The sequence below is a fragment of the Canis lupus genome, chromosome 5 (genome assembly GCF_048164855.1).
Source record: "Canis lupus baileyi chromosome 5, mCanLup2.hap1, whole genome shotgun sequence".
In the NCBI taxonomy this organism is placed as follows: Eukaryota; Metazoa; Chordata; class Mammalia; order Carnivora; family Canidae; genus Canis; species Canis lupus.
In genome coordinates, this window is record NC_132842.1 from 7,497,948 (window position 1) to 7,512,677 (window position 14,730).

General features: G+C 41.5%; 1 protein-coding gene across 13 annotated transcripts in view; it reads right to left on the bottom strand.

Moving 5' to 3' along the window:
• The window catches only part of KIAA1217 (KIAA1217 ortholog), a 433,418-nt gene that overhangs the window by 265,118 nt on the left and 153,570 nt on the right, over nucleotides 1-14,730 (bottom strand). For all 13 annotated transcript variants that reach the window (XM_072825344.1, XM_072825343.1, XM_072825342.1 and 10 more), the window contains one exon: nucleotides 12,819-13,102. In XM_072825344.1, the coding sequence (XP_072681445.1) occupies nucleotides 12,819-12,932 (114 nt within the window). In that variant the 5' untranslated portion in view covers nucleotides 12,933-13,102. The remainder of the gene's footprint in view (nucleotides 1-12,818; nucleotides 13,103-14,730) is intronic.

Here is a 14,730-nt window from a genome sequence, read left to right on the forward strand (position 1 = left end):
CTAGGGACGCCTGGGTGGCTCAGCGGCTGAGCCTCTGCCTTTGGCTCAGGGTGTGATCCCAGGTCCTGGGATGGAGTCCTGCACTAGGCTCACTGCGGGGAGCCTGCTTCTCCCTCTGCCTATGTCTCTGCCTCTCTTTGTGTGTCTCTCATGAATAAATACATAAAATCTTTAAATAAAAAAAGGACACTGGTGCTCAAGCTTGAGAGCATTTTAAAAGGAAGACCCTAGAGAATTTGGTTGAAAAACCCACTGAGCTCAGAGCAGATTTTTTCCCCCTCCACATCCCATCCTTATGAGCTGATTCCAGGAGTTAACACTGGTGGGTCCCTTTCCACCCACTCCTCTCATGACGATGACCACTGTGCCTCCGTGGCAGTCCACTTGTCTTTCAGTGACTTCTGTACAGATGATGCAGAGAGCGTAGTGACTGGCTCGAGGTCTGGGCACAGGTGGAAGCTGAATGAGAACATGGGGTCCTCACCGGGTGTCCTCTCCTTTCCCGCTACCCCAGCCACAGCCCTCTGCACTTAAGTCCCTCTCTGGTCAGACACCAAGTCATTCTCATTTTTCTTTCAAATCTCTGAGGTGGTGCCTTCAATGCTGGCTGAGCTCCATTCCCGAAGCCAGCACTGCGTTCTGGACACTTGGAACCACTGCCAGGCTGGGACCCAGGCTCTTTTCCTAGTCCCTCTACCTAGCATGAGCACCTAACCTTGCAACTTTGATTTTATTCCATTTCTGAACTCAAGGCTACAGGGTTGCTCTGCACCTGCCCATCCAAGCCTTCTGCTGACTTTCCGGGTCCAATGCAACCTGGCCTTCCTCAACCTGACTCCACTGACATCGCCCTCCTGCCAATGACACCGCCACCTCACTTCCACTGGCCTACCCACTGATTCACAAGGGGCCCTATTCTTGTCTCAAGGTTGCCTGTCCCCCATCCTCCATCACAATGCCTCCAAGGCTTCATTCTATTCCTTCACATTATCATCCATCAATATCCTTGCTGAACACCTACTGTGCCCTGGACAAGTCTCTCCTGTCTCCAAAAGACCTCCGTCATTCCAAGGGACACCATTTGAATTTCGATCTTCATGTGAGATCTCTGCTCTCTCAATGCTCTAGGCTCCAGCAAGCTTCTTCTTCTTCTTTTTTAAGATCTTATTTATTTATTTTGAGAGAAAGAGTGAAAACAAGAGCAAAGGGGGGGAGGGACAGAGGGAGAATCAGACTCCCCACTGAGCAGGGAGCCTGATGACACGATGGGGTCCCCCCCAGGGGGGACCTGTAAGGGGGAGCTCAATGCCAGGACCCTGAGATTGTAACAGGAGCTAAAAGCAGATGCTTAACCAACTGAGCCACCCAGGTGGCCCTGAACTCCAGTAAGCTTCTGAGGTACATCCTACCATTTCCTAGTGTGTCTCACAAAAGAAGAGTCCTCAGAACAATAATTCTGTGGTCAAATAGGTTTGGGAAACATTCCATGTTTCATTCCTTATGGACCTGCTCCCAAATCTCTAAATGTGACTTGCAATACCTTTTAGCATATTAAAAGATCTGATCGGTGGGTCCTGCAGTGTAGAAATTCATTTAACTTTGTTTAACCAAAAATATTCCCAAATTAGAAACTTTCTCTCCATTCCCCAAACAGCTACCAACAAGTCTGGGGATTTAGGATTGCGTAGAATCTATTTCTACAAAATGCTGGTCTAAATCATGGCACCTTAGAACGGACTCTGTTTCAGGCTGCCCTAAAGTGTACTGCCCTCATTTCTCAGTGATGATGCTCTCCTTAATAAGAAGGGTTTTGACATGCATTGCCCACCTGCTGTTTGATAGGATGTATCATCTCATGTAATCCTCACCACAACAGTATTGTCGTTCTCATTTCTGCGGTTAAGAAAAAGCCTCAGGAAAACAGATGATTCACCTACCTACACTCCACAGCTAAGAGTGTCCCAGCAAATAAATAACTCACTTATATGGGACCCCAAAGTTGGTACTCTTCCCACTAAACAGATGTATCCTTGGCAGGGCAGGTATTGTGCACTCTATATATACTGCCTGATGTCGAGCTCATGGTGTAGGTCGATGATAAACAACCATCTGATTGAATTAATCCAAGAAAACACCTGCAGGAAGGATGAATAATGGCAAAGACGTAAGCTTGATGCGTGAGAAGCAGAAGGACAATTTAGACACTTGCAATATGAGTTCTGCATCGATGTGCTGGACTGAATCACACTGGTCTTTTTTGGATTCCTCAATACTGAAAATTTGCATCTAATCAGGTGGCAGTTTTCTCTAGGTTCTGCTGATCCCCACATCCCAGGTGTCTCCTGCCACCACACAGTTACACTCTGGTTTCTGACTCCCCGTTGCTGTCCACCTACTCCCAGACACTCCTTAGCAGGTTTTCCAGCAGAATCTTATTTTGATTTTTTTTTTCGGAGCTCCTCTTAATATAGCACTGTTCTCTTGCTCTTCCACAACACTAATTAAAACGAAAGCTAATGCAGAGGTTGGTGGCACCCAATTAAGCATGGATCAAAAGCTGTGTGTTATGAATGATCTTCTTTTTTCTCTTTTTCTGCATTCTCTATGATTAATGTCAACTTCAAGTCAATTTTGCAAGTAAAATTGGAACCCCTTGAATTTAGTCTTTTTGATCACCGAGCACCCGCCCCCCCGCCACCACAAGATGTCCTACTATGTAATATTCCAAACCTTTGGAAATGCACTTCCCTCCCTTTTAAGACACAATAAAAATATCAGTCCTCTGGGAAACATTTCCAGCTAGCTCCTTCATCTGGTCCCTTGAGTAACATCATCTGTTAAATATTAGACTGCTCTTTCTGCTTATTTTTTTCCCCAATGTTTTTCATCACGCCCAAATTTGGATGACTATTGTTTCTGATCACATTCTGACTTCTCTTAAACATAGTGAAGATTTGAAATTTCTGAGGACAATTTTTTTTGGTACTGATTCTTTCAATCTTATCATAATCTTTATTCACAAGCTCTAGCATTTCATTAAACACATACTCACATATACACTAATATAAATCTTCTAAATACAACTTGTAATTTTGTTATGACACCACAATCCTTCCATTTGGAAGTGTTGCTCTGGAAAAAATAAAATCTTCTCAACATTTACGTTGTGTAGATATTTATCACTATTTATGTCACTGCTTCTTTGGTGCCAAATTCCTTTTCTGCCAGGAATTATTGAAGGCCAATCTAATTAGGAGGTGGGCATTTCAGCCATTCTTGGATCAAATGTCATAGTTCTGGACACTAGGCCAAATTGGTCCCCCCGTTTTCGTCCTTCCCCATTTTCTCAACATTTTAGATACAAGTCTTTCGGTTTTGCCATTCAACAGAGAGATGGTGTGATCTGGAGGTAAAGAGCAAGAACCCCCACAGCCAGATCACAGGATTTAAATCCTGGTACTGCCACACTGACTTGCTGTGTCACCTTGAACAATAGCTAACTACACTGTGCCTCAGTATTGCATTCTGTTGAGGAGTTAGTAATATTGCCTGTCCCACAGCATTGTTGGGAGTATAAAACGCGACAATACGTGCAAAGAGCAAGAGTGTCACAATTTTAGCTGATGCCAATAATATATTTTCCCTGCAGTCTTTTCCACTTTTTCACCACTATAAACAGTATTTGAGAAAACAGTGCTAAAGAAACGTGGAACCTTTAACTAACATTCTCCATGTTCACAGTCATCAGAGTAAAGCGTGTCTGCGGCTTGTTAGGAGTATTTATTCCATATACATTGTATCAGATTTCTTAATTGCCAAGAAATGGTTTCCCTTTTCCTTAAGATTTAGGCAAGAAATTGGCCTGGTAAATGCATACTCCGTCATTGCTTCCAAAAGCTAACAGGTTCTTGCTACTGAACATGGCTATTTGCCCACCATTTTTTCTTTTTGGATTAGAATAAATCAATAGCTCTAAAGAGGAATTTCTTAACTGAGTCTGTTGCTTCAGTATAATTTCTAAACTTTTCATTTATCTTCATTTATTTATAAAGCATGTATAATGGTTAAAACCTGCTTCCTCTACAACTTCAGCCTTTTATCCTACACATTCACTATGGCCTGAGGCTTCACTAATGCAGGTCTATGCCCAGTGTGCCTTTAATTCCAATTCATCTAACTTTCCAGGCTTCACTGACCCACACATCCATGAATGTAGATGCATACTTGGGAATTTCAAACATTTCACATACATAGGATGATCGAGTTAGAACACATGTGATAGAAAAAAAATCTGATTGGGGGACCCGACTGGTGTAGTCAGTAGAATATGTGACTCTTGATTTCAGGGTTTGAAATCTCTATATTGGGTGTAGAGATTACTTAAAACCTTAAAAAAAGAATGAAATTTGAATAATTTGGAGTTTTCACACATCACAGAGGGACTACATCAATTTCCAAAGGTACACCCTGATACCCTGAGATCTACTGAATGAGGAGTAAACCAGTGTGATTGAAACTCTGTCATAATACTGTGAAGTTCATCAAAAGTAAGTCAGAAGGGACGCCTGGGTGGTTCAGTGATGGAGCATCTGCCTTTGGCTCAGGGCATGATCCTGGGGTCCTGGGATCGAGTCCTGCATGGGGCTCCCTGCGAGAAGCCTGCTTCTCTCTCTTCCTATGTCTCTGCTTCTCTCTGTGCCTCTCATTAATAAATAAATAAAATCTTTATTTAAAAAAGTAAGTTAAAAATGCCACTACATATAGGTGTAAATATGTGTTAATATATATTTCTAAGATATAAATGTGATGAATGCTATTGTACTGATAAGTATAAAATCACTATATATGGGATGTGCTATGTGCTGATAAAACCATTCATTACATTTGGGGAAGCTGATATATGAAAGTGAGGAGGGACTTTCCTTTCTAAGTCAGATTCCACAGCCAAAATCTGGATAAATCAAACTTCCCAGTAAAACCAAGATGCTAGAATAAAGGGCAGTGACATATGGGCCAACATATTTAAGAGCCGGTGCAGACCATTAGGGCTCTTTCCTTTGGTGCCATGGAGACTTGGAATCTGTGTGTGAAGACAGCATCATTACATGCTAGAAGTAGCCTGAATCACTAAGTCATTGTAAGGGCAGCTTCTCCAGAGAGATGCCCAAACAATACATTCTGCATGTGCGAGAAGTGAGTTATTTTTGTGTCATGGCACAAAAAGCCCCTACAGGGTTTACTTGTTATGCAGCATAATCATGACCATCCTGGCTAATACATCAGCCTAAAGGTATACATCTCCCATTGGCTTCTTTTGAATTATAACTCCAATTTAAGAGGGGTGGGCTAGCTATTGAAAACCAGCATGCAGAAGGGAAGAATTAGAAGAAGTGGCTGGCACCCTCATCTCTGGTTTGTGACATCAAATGCCCTTTCCACAAAAATGTTACTTGCTTTGCCCTAAAAGTGTGCCACCCTCACTCAACAGTTTGTGGGATTCACTGCCTGGGTGGCATAAAGCAAAGCCCTTTATTTTATTTTTTTTTAAAGATTTATTGATTTATTTTTAGAGTGGGGGAGGGGCAGAGAGAGCATCTCAAGCAGATACCCTGCTGAGTGCTCAACCTGATGCAGGGCTCCATCTCATAACCCTGAGATCACGACCGGAGCCAAAACCAAGAGTCGGCCACTTAACCAACTGAGCCACCCAGGTGCCCCAGCAAAGCTCTTTAAATCACAGGCCTTCCGTGACTGGCTGTGTTGTGATCTGGTAATCACTGTCTCCCCTCTATTATAAACCCTCTATTCTGCCCAGAAAGTTCTTATCTGTGGAAGGTGAGGTCAAGATCATACAAATTGTCGGCAGCAAACTTCCCTTCATCATCAACTCTACTTCCACTTTCTACATTCTGTGTACACGAGCCTCCACAAAGACATTCCCTAGTCGCCCAAAACCATTCTATGGGTCCTGATCATTTCCTTGTTTCATTCCAGATGGATTATGTTTCTCTCTCTTTCCACTGTTAATGCTCTTAACTTTTTTTCAGTGACTTTTGAGGGAACAGGGGGTAGTGTTTGCTTCTCAAGTATTTGATTCTTAAGACCTGCTCTTCTGATTCAAATGCAGTTAAGACTGCTCTTTTCCTCTGTCTTCAACTGGGCAATTTTCAATGATTCTTGATAAAATCAAGTATATACCTTCTGAAAAGGAGATGTCAGTCAAAAGAACAGATAATGTTGAGTCTGATCCAAAGCCTACGTTCCAAATTCCTTAGAACAACTCTTCACCAATAAATCACGTTTTCTTAGAGTTGTTAAAAATAGAGTAAACCAGAACTTGGGGTATTTATGAACAGACTAATAAATATTTTCCTTATTTTCATTTTCACAATTGGCAGCATACATTTGAGCACCAGATGGACTGGACTTTGGGAGAGAAAATGGTCAGTGGCGCCAAACCAACCAGGCACTGAGAAAACTTCTCCAGTGCTGTTTCCGAACAAGCACAAAGGTGAGGCTGGTTGGTGAGGAGGCACCAGGAAGCCCTGAGGGGCACTCAGACAGCAGCACAGCCCTGGCCCTGGCCAGGAGGCCTTCCTGATCCCATATCAGATAGTTTTATTATTCATTATTCTTTATTACTCTCCTTATTTTAGCCCTCCACTATGTTCCTGTCAAAGGAAAATACACCTTTATATCTCTTTTACTCACTGTACTGGATGGAAGGACACAGTAAACTTTCAAGTTAAAATGTATTACTCTTTCCCTCTAAAGTTCCACTACATTCGATATAGAAATACAGAAATACACATAAATGAACTGTAACCACAAAGCAGGTACTCTAGACCTAGTTAACTGAACGGAAATTCTGTGGGTAACTGGAAATAAAAATGAAAACATTACTTTCAGAAGAGTTTCTGAGGCTAGGAGTGGAGAGCTGGTTTCTGTAAGTGAGAGCTAGTTGGACATTTGCTTATCAGTGGAGGAATAAAAGAAGAGCATTTCCAAATTGTGTAGTTACAGCGACCATGGCTGAGAGACTGCTGACCCGGAGACCTTTCTGAACTAAGAGCGACTTCAAAAAAAGTAACTCTTTCAATGTCAAATATACACAAGAATCTATTTTCTATGGTTATCTCGTATGCTCTGGAATTGAATGATTTATCTTTTTATTTCGTTTTTTTTTTAAGATTTTATTTATTTATTAATTTGAGAGAAAATGAGAGAGCACAAGCAGAGGGAGCAGCAGAGGGAGAGGGAGAATCAGGCCCCCCACTGAGCAGGGAGCCTGATGCAGGGCTCCATCCCAGGACCCTGGGATCATGACCTGAGACCAAGGCAGACACCTAACTGACTGAGCCACCCAGGTGCCCCAATTTTTTATTATTTTTTTAAAGATTTATTTGTTTGAAAGAAAGAAAGACAGGGAGGGAGAGAGGGAGCGAGCAAGTGAGTGTGTGCATGTGCATGCTGCAGGGAGGGGCAGAGGGACAGGGGAAGAGAGTCCTAAACAGACTCCTTGCTGAGTGCAGAGCCCGACTCTAGGCTCAATGCCACGATCCCGAAATCACAACCTGAGCCCAAACCAAGAGTTGAATGCTCAACCACTGTACCATCCAGGTGCCCCAAGATTTAACTTTTTTAAAGAAATGGCAACAGAATGTCTCTACTGCTTGACCCACTGTGATATACATAATTTTGTTACCAAAGCTTAGGAAAAGTAAGGTGGAGGAAGTAAACACCCAAGTCAGTTACAGAGGAAGACCACAGACTTGAGGAACTCTGACTTTGTTCAAACAGTGGATTCTTGACTTGAAGGAAATTGCTTCTCTTATCTTAGCTTCCTAGCCTCAGTCTCTTCTGACTTCCCAAAGTCTTAATTCTTGGATTCTCCACCCTTCTGTCTGTACCACTCCAATAGGACCTATCACATTCTAATCATGTTAGAAATATGGGCAGCACGGGTGGCTCAGCGGTTTAGCACCACCCCAGCCCAGGGTGTGATCCTGGGGCCCCAGGATCGAGTTCCGCGTTGGGCTCCCTGCATGGAGCCTGCTTCTCCCTCTGCCTGTGTCTCTGCCTCCCTCTCTCTCTCTATCTCTCTCTCTGTGTGTGTCTCTCATGAATAAATAAATAAAATCTTTTAAAAAAATACATTGGATCACCATTCATTCATTCAATGAAAAATGATCATGCTTCATTTAGGTTGTATACTCTCTAAATGCTGACTTTACAAAGGTAATTAAAGCAGCATTCTTGGCCTCCAGAAGCATATTTTATATAGGAGAAAGAAAAACAAAGAGAAGTACAGTAAAGGCATGATTAGATACTACAATATGACTACTGCAAGATGTTGTGACCAACTCAGAAGATGTGACAAGTGGGCCAGATCTTGAAGGATCATTATCTTTCTTTTTAAGATTTTATTTATTTGTTCATGAGAGATACAGAGAAAGAGGCAAAGACAAAAGACATAAGCAGAGGGAGAAGCAGGCTCCGTGCAGGGAGCTTGATGCAGGACTCAATTCCGGGACCCCAGGATCATGACCTGAGCCAAAGGCAGACGCTCAACCACTGAGCCACCCAGGTGTCCCTTGATGGATCAGTATCTGTACACGAATGCCTTATTTCTTTTACTGACTTAATGGTGCCTCGTCACGCCTTTACATGGTAGGTGCCAAATAAATATATATGGTATGAGTAAGTGAAAGAAATCCAAATTTTAAGCTTTTAATGACGGAAATGTACAAATAGCTTCAGAAATGTAATAATATTATGTTCTGACAATGGAAAAAAAAATCTGCAGGCATTCAAATACATGCTGGTAAAAAAAGTAAAATGACTTTAAACACTAATTTGAAAAGAAGAATATTGTAATGCTGGGAGCTGTCATTGAAACAGTAAGAGGATCCATCTCTTTCTCAGTACCCTATGTGATATTGCTGTCATTGTCCTTTGACAAATAAGGGAATTGGAACAGAAAAGGATGAAACCATTAGCTCTGATCATACGATTAGCCCATGGTAGAGGCTGGATTCCAATCCAGCTCTGCCTGGCCCCATTGCCAAACCCTTAGTTGCCAGGTGTTGTAGCTTCATACTCTGATTGCCTCAACAAGTATGTTGGGGGGGTCAGGGCCATTACAGCTACTACTCTGCGGATAAGCATTATGCCGCAATAATGGTCATCTGCATTTTTAGAAGACAGTAGAAGGGGGTTAAGGAAACCTCTTTTCAGTAATTGAGACTGAAGAAAATTCTTGTTGACTTACCTTCAAAGGCTCAAATACATGTTTTCAACCACAAATCTCCCAGTGTTTGAACTCAGATTTTGGAATGCAAAGTATGCTCTAATTCTACTTATGTTTAATACCAAGGAATTGGAACTGAGATTCCCTTAGTACCCAGGTATTTCTTTTTTTTTTTACTTATTTATTTATTTATTTTTTTTATGATAGTCACACAGAGAGAGAGAGAGGCAGAGACATAGGCAAAGGGAGAAGCAGGCTCCATGCACCGGGAGCCCGACGTGGGATTCGATCCCGGGTCTCCAGGATCGCGCCCTGGCCCAAAGGCAGGCGCCAAACTGCTGCGCCACCCAGGGATCCCAGTACCCAGGTATTTCATGTAAGTTACTAGATGCAGCACGGTTACTACCTAATTCTTAAACTCCTCCAGTGGCACTCTTTTCATTAAGGGCATTCTCTGGGAGGCAGCCAGGAAAACAGCCACCAGAAGAGTATGTGGTATTTAGAACCTCAATAATAGATAAGTGGTCAGACCTGTTTATCTGAATTCCTCCTTATAGCTAGTCATAAGATCTTCCTGCAAAGGAAGCCTGGAATAATCCATTTTAAAGAAGGTCAGGGAGGAACAAAGGGTGTCCTGGAGAAGAGGACAGGAAAGAGGAAACGGGAGAAAAAGAATGGGAGAGCCAAAAGTTGAAGCGCTGTCCATAGAAATTTCCTAAGCCATTATCTGAGCTTATCTCTACTGTTCACAAAGCTGATTAGGGTTCATCTATGACATGACAATGGAATGAAAAATGTATATACAAATCCACGCATCAGAATCTTTTCCTCTTTCCAGCTTGGAATACACAAGAATTCATCCTGAGTACCCAGTAAAGGGACAGCTGACCAGCCATGGCAGAGGACACCTGTGGCGGAGATGTATGTGATAAGAGATCAGAGATTGAAGCCACTAAGCCGTAGTCATTATTCCCAGTCATCTGATACCATGCACCCTTCAGGTTATATTTAGGCTCCCCATGTGAGAGTTTTAGCCAAAGCCACCATCATCAAAACAGTAACAACAATTATGAGATCAGAAACAATAACAGTAATGATAGTAACAGATATTTTTAACATGGAAAATACCATTTTGAAATACTAATTTCTCAATTTCTCAGCAAAATGAATACATTTCTCACTTTAAAAAAATGTTTTCCCTCCTCATTCAACACACTATGCATTTCCTAACCTCCTTTGCCCTCAGCCCTTTCCCCATAGTCATACACACACACACACACACACACACACATATGCGTACACACACACATATGCGTACACACACACATATCCCCACCATGTCCCTTATGCCCCATGTAGACTGTTGGAGAGAAAAATATTTTCCTTTACCTTCCACGTTTTTCGGCTGGTAAACTGACATAAGGCATATTAACAGAAGAAAAACAAAGTTAACTATGTACATATGAGAGCCCCATGTAAATATGAGACTCAAGGACATGTTGGGTCGGTTGAGACTTATATGCCATCCTGAGCTAAAGAATGCGGTTGAGGTCTGGGATTTCAAAGGGGAGGAGGGTAATTAATAGGACAATAAGAAGAGATAGTCAGTAATTAGATAGATGTTTGCCCTGCTGTACAGATAGGTCTTTCAGAGAAAAAAAGTAATTTCTGGTAGTAGCTCTTTTTTTGAGCCAGACCCACTATCTTAATTATTTTAAGTCATAACAACTTTATCCTTGTTTATTTTACTTTGCAGGGTAACCTCCCATAACTAACTCCCATCCCCAACATCTACTTTGGTCTTTTGCTGAACATGATATTTAAGGTCATGGCTTTGGCCATTTTGGGGAGTTACTCAGTTTTCCTGGGTCTCTCCCATGTATACATAGTAGGTATACATATCATTAAACTTTTGTTTGTTTTTCTCCTGTTAATCTGTCTTATATCAATTTAATTATTAGATGAGTCAAAAACTAGCAGGTTAGAAGGAATTTTGTTTTCATTATACTATCTGTTCTACAGGCAATGATCAACTTACATAATAGTGGAATAACCAAGGATTCTGGGTTCAGATTTAGCCAGATTCAAATTCCAACTTTTCCTTAGGAAACTGTGTAATTATAGCTATTCTGAGTTTGAGTTTCCTCAGCCTGAACTTCTTTGGATAAAGAATGGCACCTCACAAAAACATGACACATTACTTATATGGATATTGATCCTACTAGCAACTAACAAATAGGGATATTTTTATGTGTGTCAATTATATTTCAATAAAACTGTAGAAGAAAACAATAAATAAATAAATAAACAAATAAAAAAATAAAATAGGGTGTCTTTTCTATATATGCTTGAAATGAAAACAGCCTTCCTTTTCTTAATTACTAAAGAATTTATCTGCTGGACATCAACCAGGATTCCTGGTTCTTCTCTCCTTTTCTGGGTCTGCCACCTTTTGGCAAGGTGAACAAGAAGCAAACATACAGTCCATAAAGCTCATTTGATACTTTTAGGCACTCTAGTAAAGATTTAAGGGAAGTGAAGGTTGAATTTAAATGTAAGCAATGAGATTGAGGATGAAGTATAGGTTCAAAGTTTTCAGGTTAATGCCAAATTCCATTTCCATGGATATCAAAAGCTGAGTTAGCTAGACATCACTTTTGCAACCAGTTAACTGGCAAGACTGAAAATACTGAATGTGCCTCTCTCCCTGGAGTGTCAAAATCCTTAACAGTCTGTCCTCTTCCCCAACCACATATATCGCATAGTGAGCTCTGCTTCCTTTACCATGTTCTCTATCCTTAAAGGTCAATTTGATAACGTGTCTGTGAGGGCTACAGAGGAGGTCGTCCCTTTCCTGCAACTCCAAAACTGTGTTATCTGCTAAAAAAGTCGTTGCACACAGCCAAGAAACAAAAACATCCCAAGCCGCAGTTGGGTGATAATCTGTGTAGCTGTCAAGATAACCTGAGAAAACAGGTAGCTGATGACAGCAGAAAGCCAAGAATGCAAAAGGTAAACATCTGTGATTAAAAGGAAAAAAAAAGAGAGAAGAAACAGAACCCTGTCAGCTTCCCAAGGAAAAGGGGTTGACCATAAGTCTGTCTGTCCCTCTCTGTTCCATTTTACCCTGAAAAATGTATGTATGTATGTATGTATGTATGTATGTATTCATTCATTCATTCATTCATTCATTCACTGTGCTAAGCATTCAAGTGTTATCTGGGTGCACAGCAATTGATCCCAGGGTTTATTCAGTAAAGTAATACGCTTCACTGCCTGCACTTTAGATATATTTTTGGTTGAACATCTGGACACTCCTTTTGGGGGAACTCCATACTCTCTGGGTCTCTCCTCTCTGGCATGCTGATAAAGAGAACTGAGCCTTCAGGTCAAACCTTTTACTGCAGGCTGCCTCCTCCTCCCAAGGCCCCAAAGAGATCTGGAACAACTCAAAGGTGGGCAAAAGCCACTCAACTATTTTTTCCCCTTTGAAATATTGGTCACTTTGCTTGCCCTCATGTTCATTTCAGAATGAGCTCTGTGCAGCAAAGTGGCAACATGTTCCTACCTGGTCTCTCAGCCTCTCCTGGTGGCCCATGATTGCAGTGGCATGGTGGGGGTATTTCTGTTTCAGATGTTCCAGGAAAGCTTCTCTCTTCCTGTCCATCTCAGATGTTTGCATTCCCAGGATTTCTTTGGAACTTCGGGGTCCACCTAGAGTGTGTCTCCTTGGGATGTTGCGGGAAGATCTGGAAACTGAAACACGACTGTTTCCATTAGAAAGGCGTTCCTTGGTTCTGCGACATTCTGCATCTTCTAATGACGTTACATGTAGATTGCTTTTTCCTTGTTCTGAAAGACAAAAGAAAAACAAAATATGGTTCACAATGAATATTTCACTACAAAGCTCATTTACTGAATACCAAGAGGGTTTGTGGCAGCTTTTAATGTATAAGTGTCACCTAGCAGATGTATTTTCTGGGGGGAAAGAAGGGGGAAAAATCAACAATCAAAGGAAATAGGAAAAAAATCACACTAAAATAAGTTGCAGAAAAAGGTGGGCTATTTCTGACTCTTTCTCTGAGGTTATTCAAAATGAAAACACTTGGGCACACTAGTTTGCAGGCAACTGGGTTACCCCTTACCTTCCTCTGTAATTACAGAAAAGTTAACTCCAGTGATTCTGATTATTTCTTTATTTTTAATTACAATGTCATGCTGGTAACAGGACTTTTATATTTCTATAATCTGAAGGTGGTTTCTGAGACATTTATTTCATCCCCAAGACCAAAAGTAGCTATTATAATCACTGATTTGTAAACCACCTAAAAATTCCAGTCCCCCCATTAGCATAAACTAAGAAAGCATTAAAATATTATTAGGTTCTTATCTTGATGAAGTCCCAATTGTTCATTTTTGCTTTTGTTTCTCTTGTCTTCATGGATGCATCTTGCAAGAAGAAGCTTTTGCACAGCAAAAGACTAAAGAAAAGATTTTGCACAGCAAAAGACTAAAGACAAAACTAAAAGACAACCTACAGAATGGGAGAAGATATTTGCAAATGACCTATCAGATAAAGGGCTAGTTTCCAAGATCTATAAAGAACTTCTTAAACTCAACAGCAAAGAAACAAACAATCCAATCATGAAATGGGCAAAAGACATGAACAGAAATCTCACAGAGGAAGACATAGACATGGCCAACAAGCACATGAGAGAATGCTCCGCGTCACTTGCCATCAGGGAAATACCAATCAGAACCACAATGAGATACCACCTCACACCAGTGAGAATGGGGGAAATTAACAAGGCAGGAAACCACAAAAGTTGGAGAGAATGTGGAGAAAGGGGAACCCTCCTGCACTGTTGGTGGGAATGTGAACTGGTGCAGCCACTCTGGAAAACTGTGTGGAGGTTCCTCAAAGAGTTTAACATAGATCTGCCCTACGACCCAGCAATTGCACTGCTGGGGATTTACCCCAAAGCTACAGATGCAATGAAACACTGGGACACCTGCACCCAGTGTTCCTAGCAGCAATGTCCACAATAGCCAAACTGTGGAAGGAGCCTCGGTGTCCATTGAAAGATGAATGGATAAAGAAGATGTGGTCTATGTACACAATGGAATATTCCTCAGCCATTAGAAACGACAAATACCCACCATTTGCTTTGATGTGGATGGAACTGGAGGGTATTATGCTAAGTGAAGTAAGTCAATCGGAGAAGGACAAACATTATATGGTCTCATTCATTTGGGGAATATAAAAATAGTGAAAGGGAATAAAGGGGAAAGGAAAAAAATAAGTGGTAAATATCAGAAAGGGAGACAGAACATGAGAGACTCCTAACTCTGGGAAACGAACTAGGGGGGGTAGAAGGGGAGGTGGGCTGGGGGTTGGGGTGACTGGGTGATGGGCACTGAGGGGGGCACTTGATGGGATAAGAACTGGGTGTTATTTTATATGTTGGCTAATTGAACAC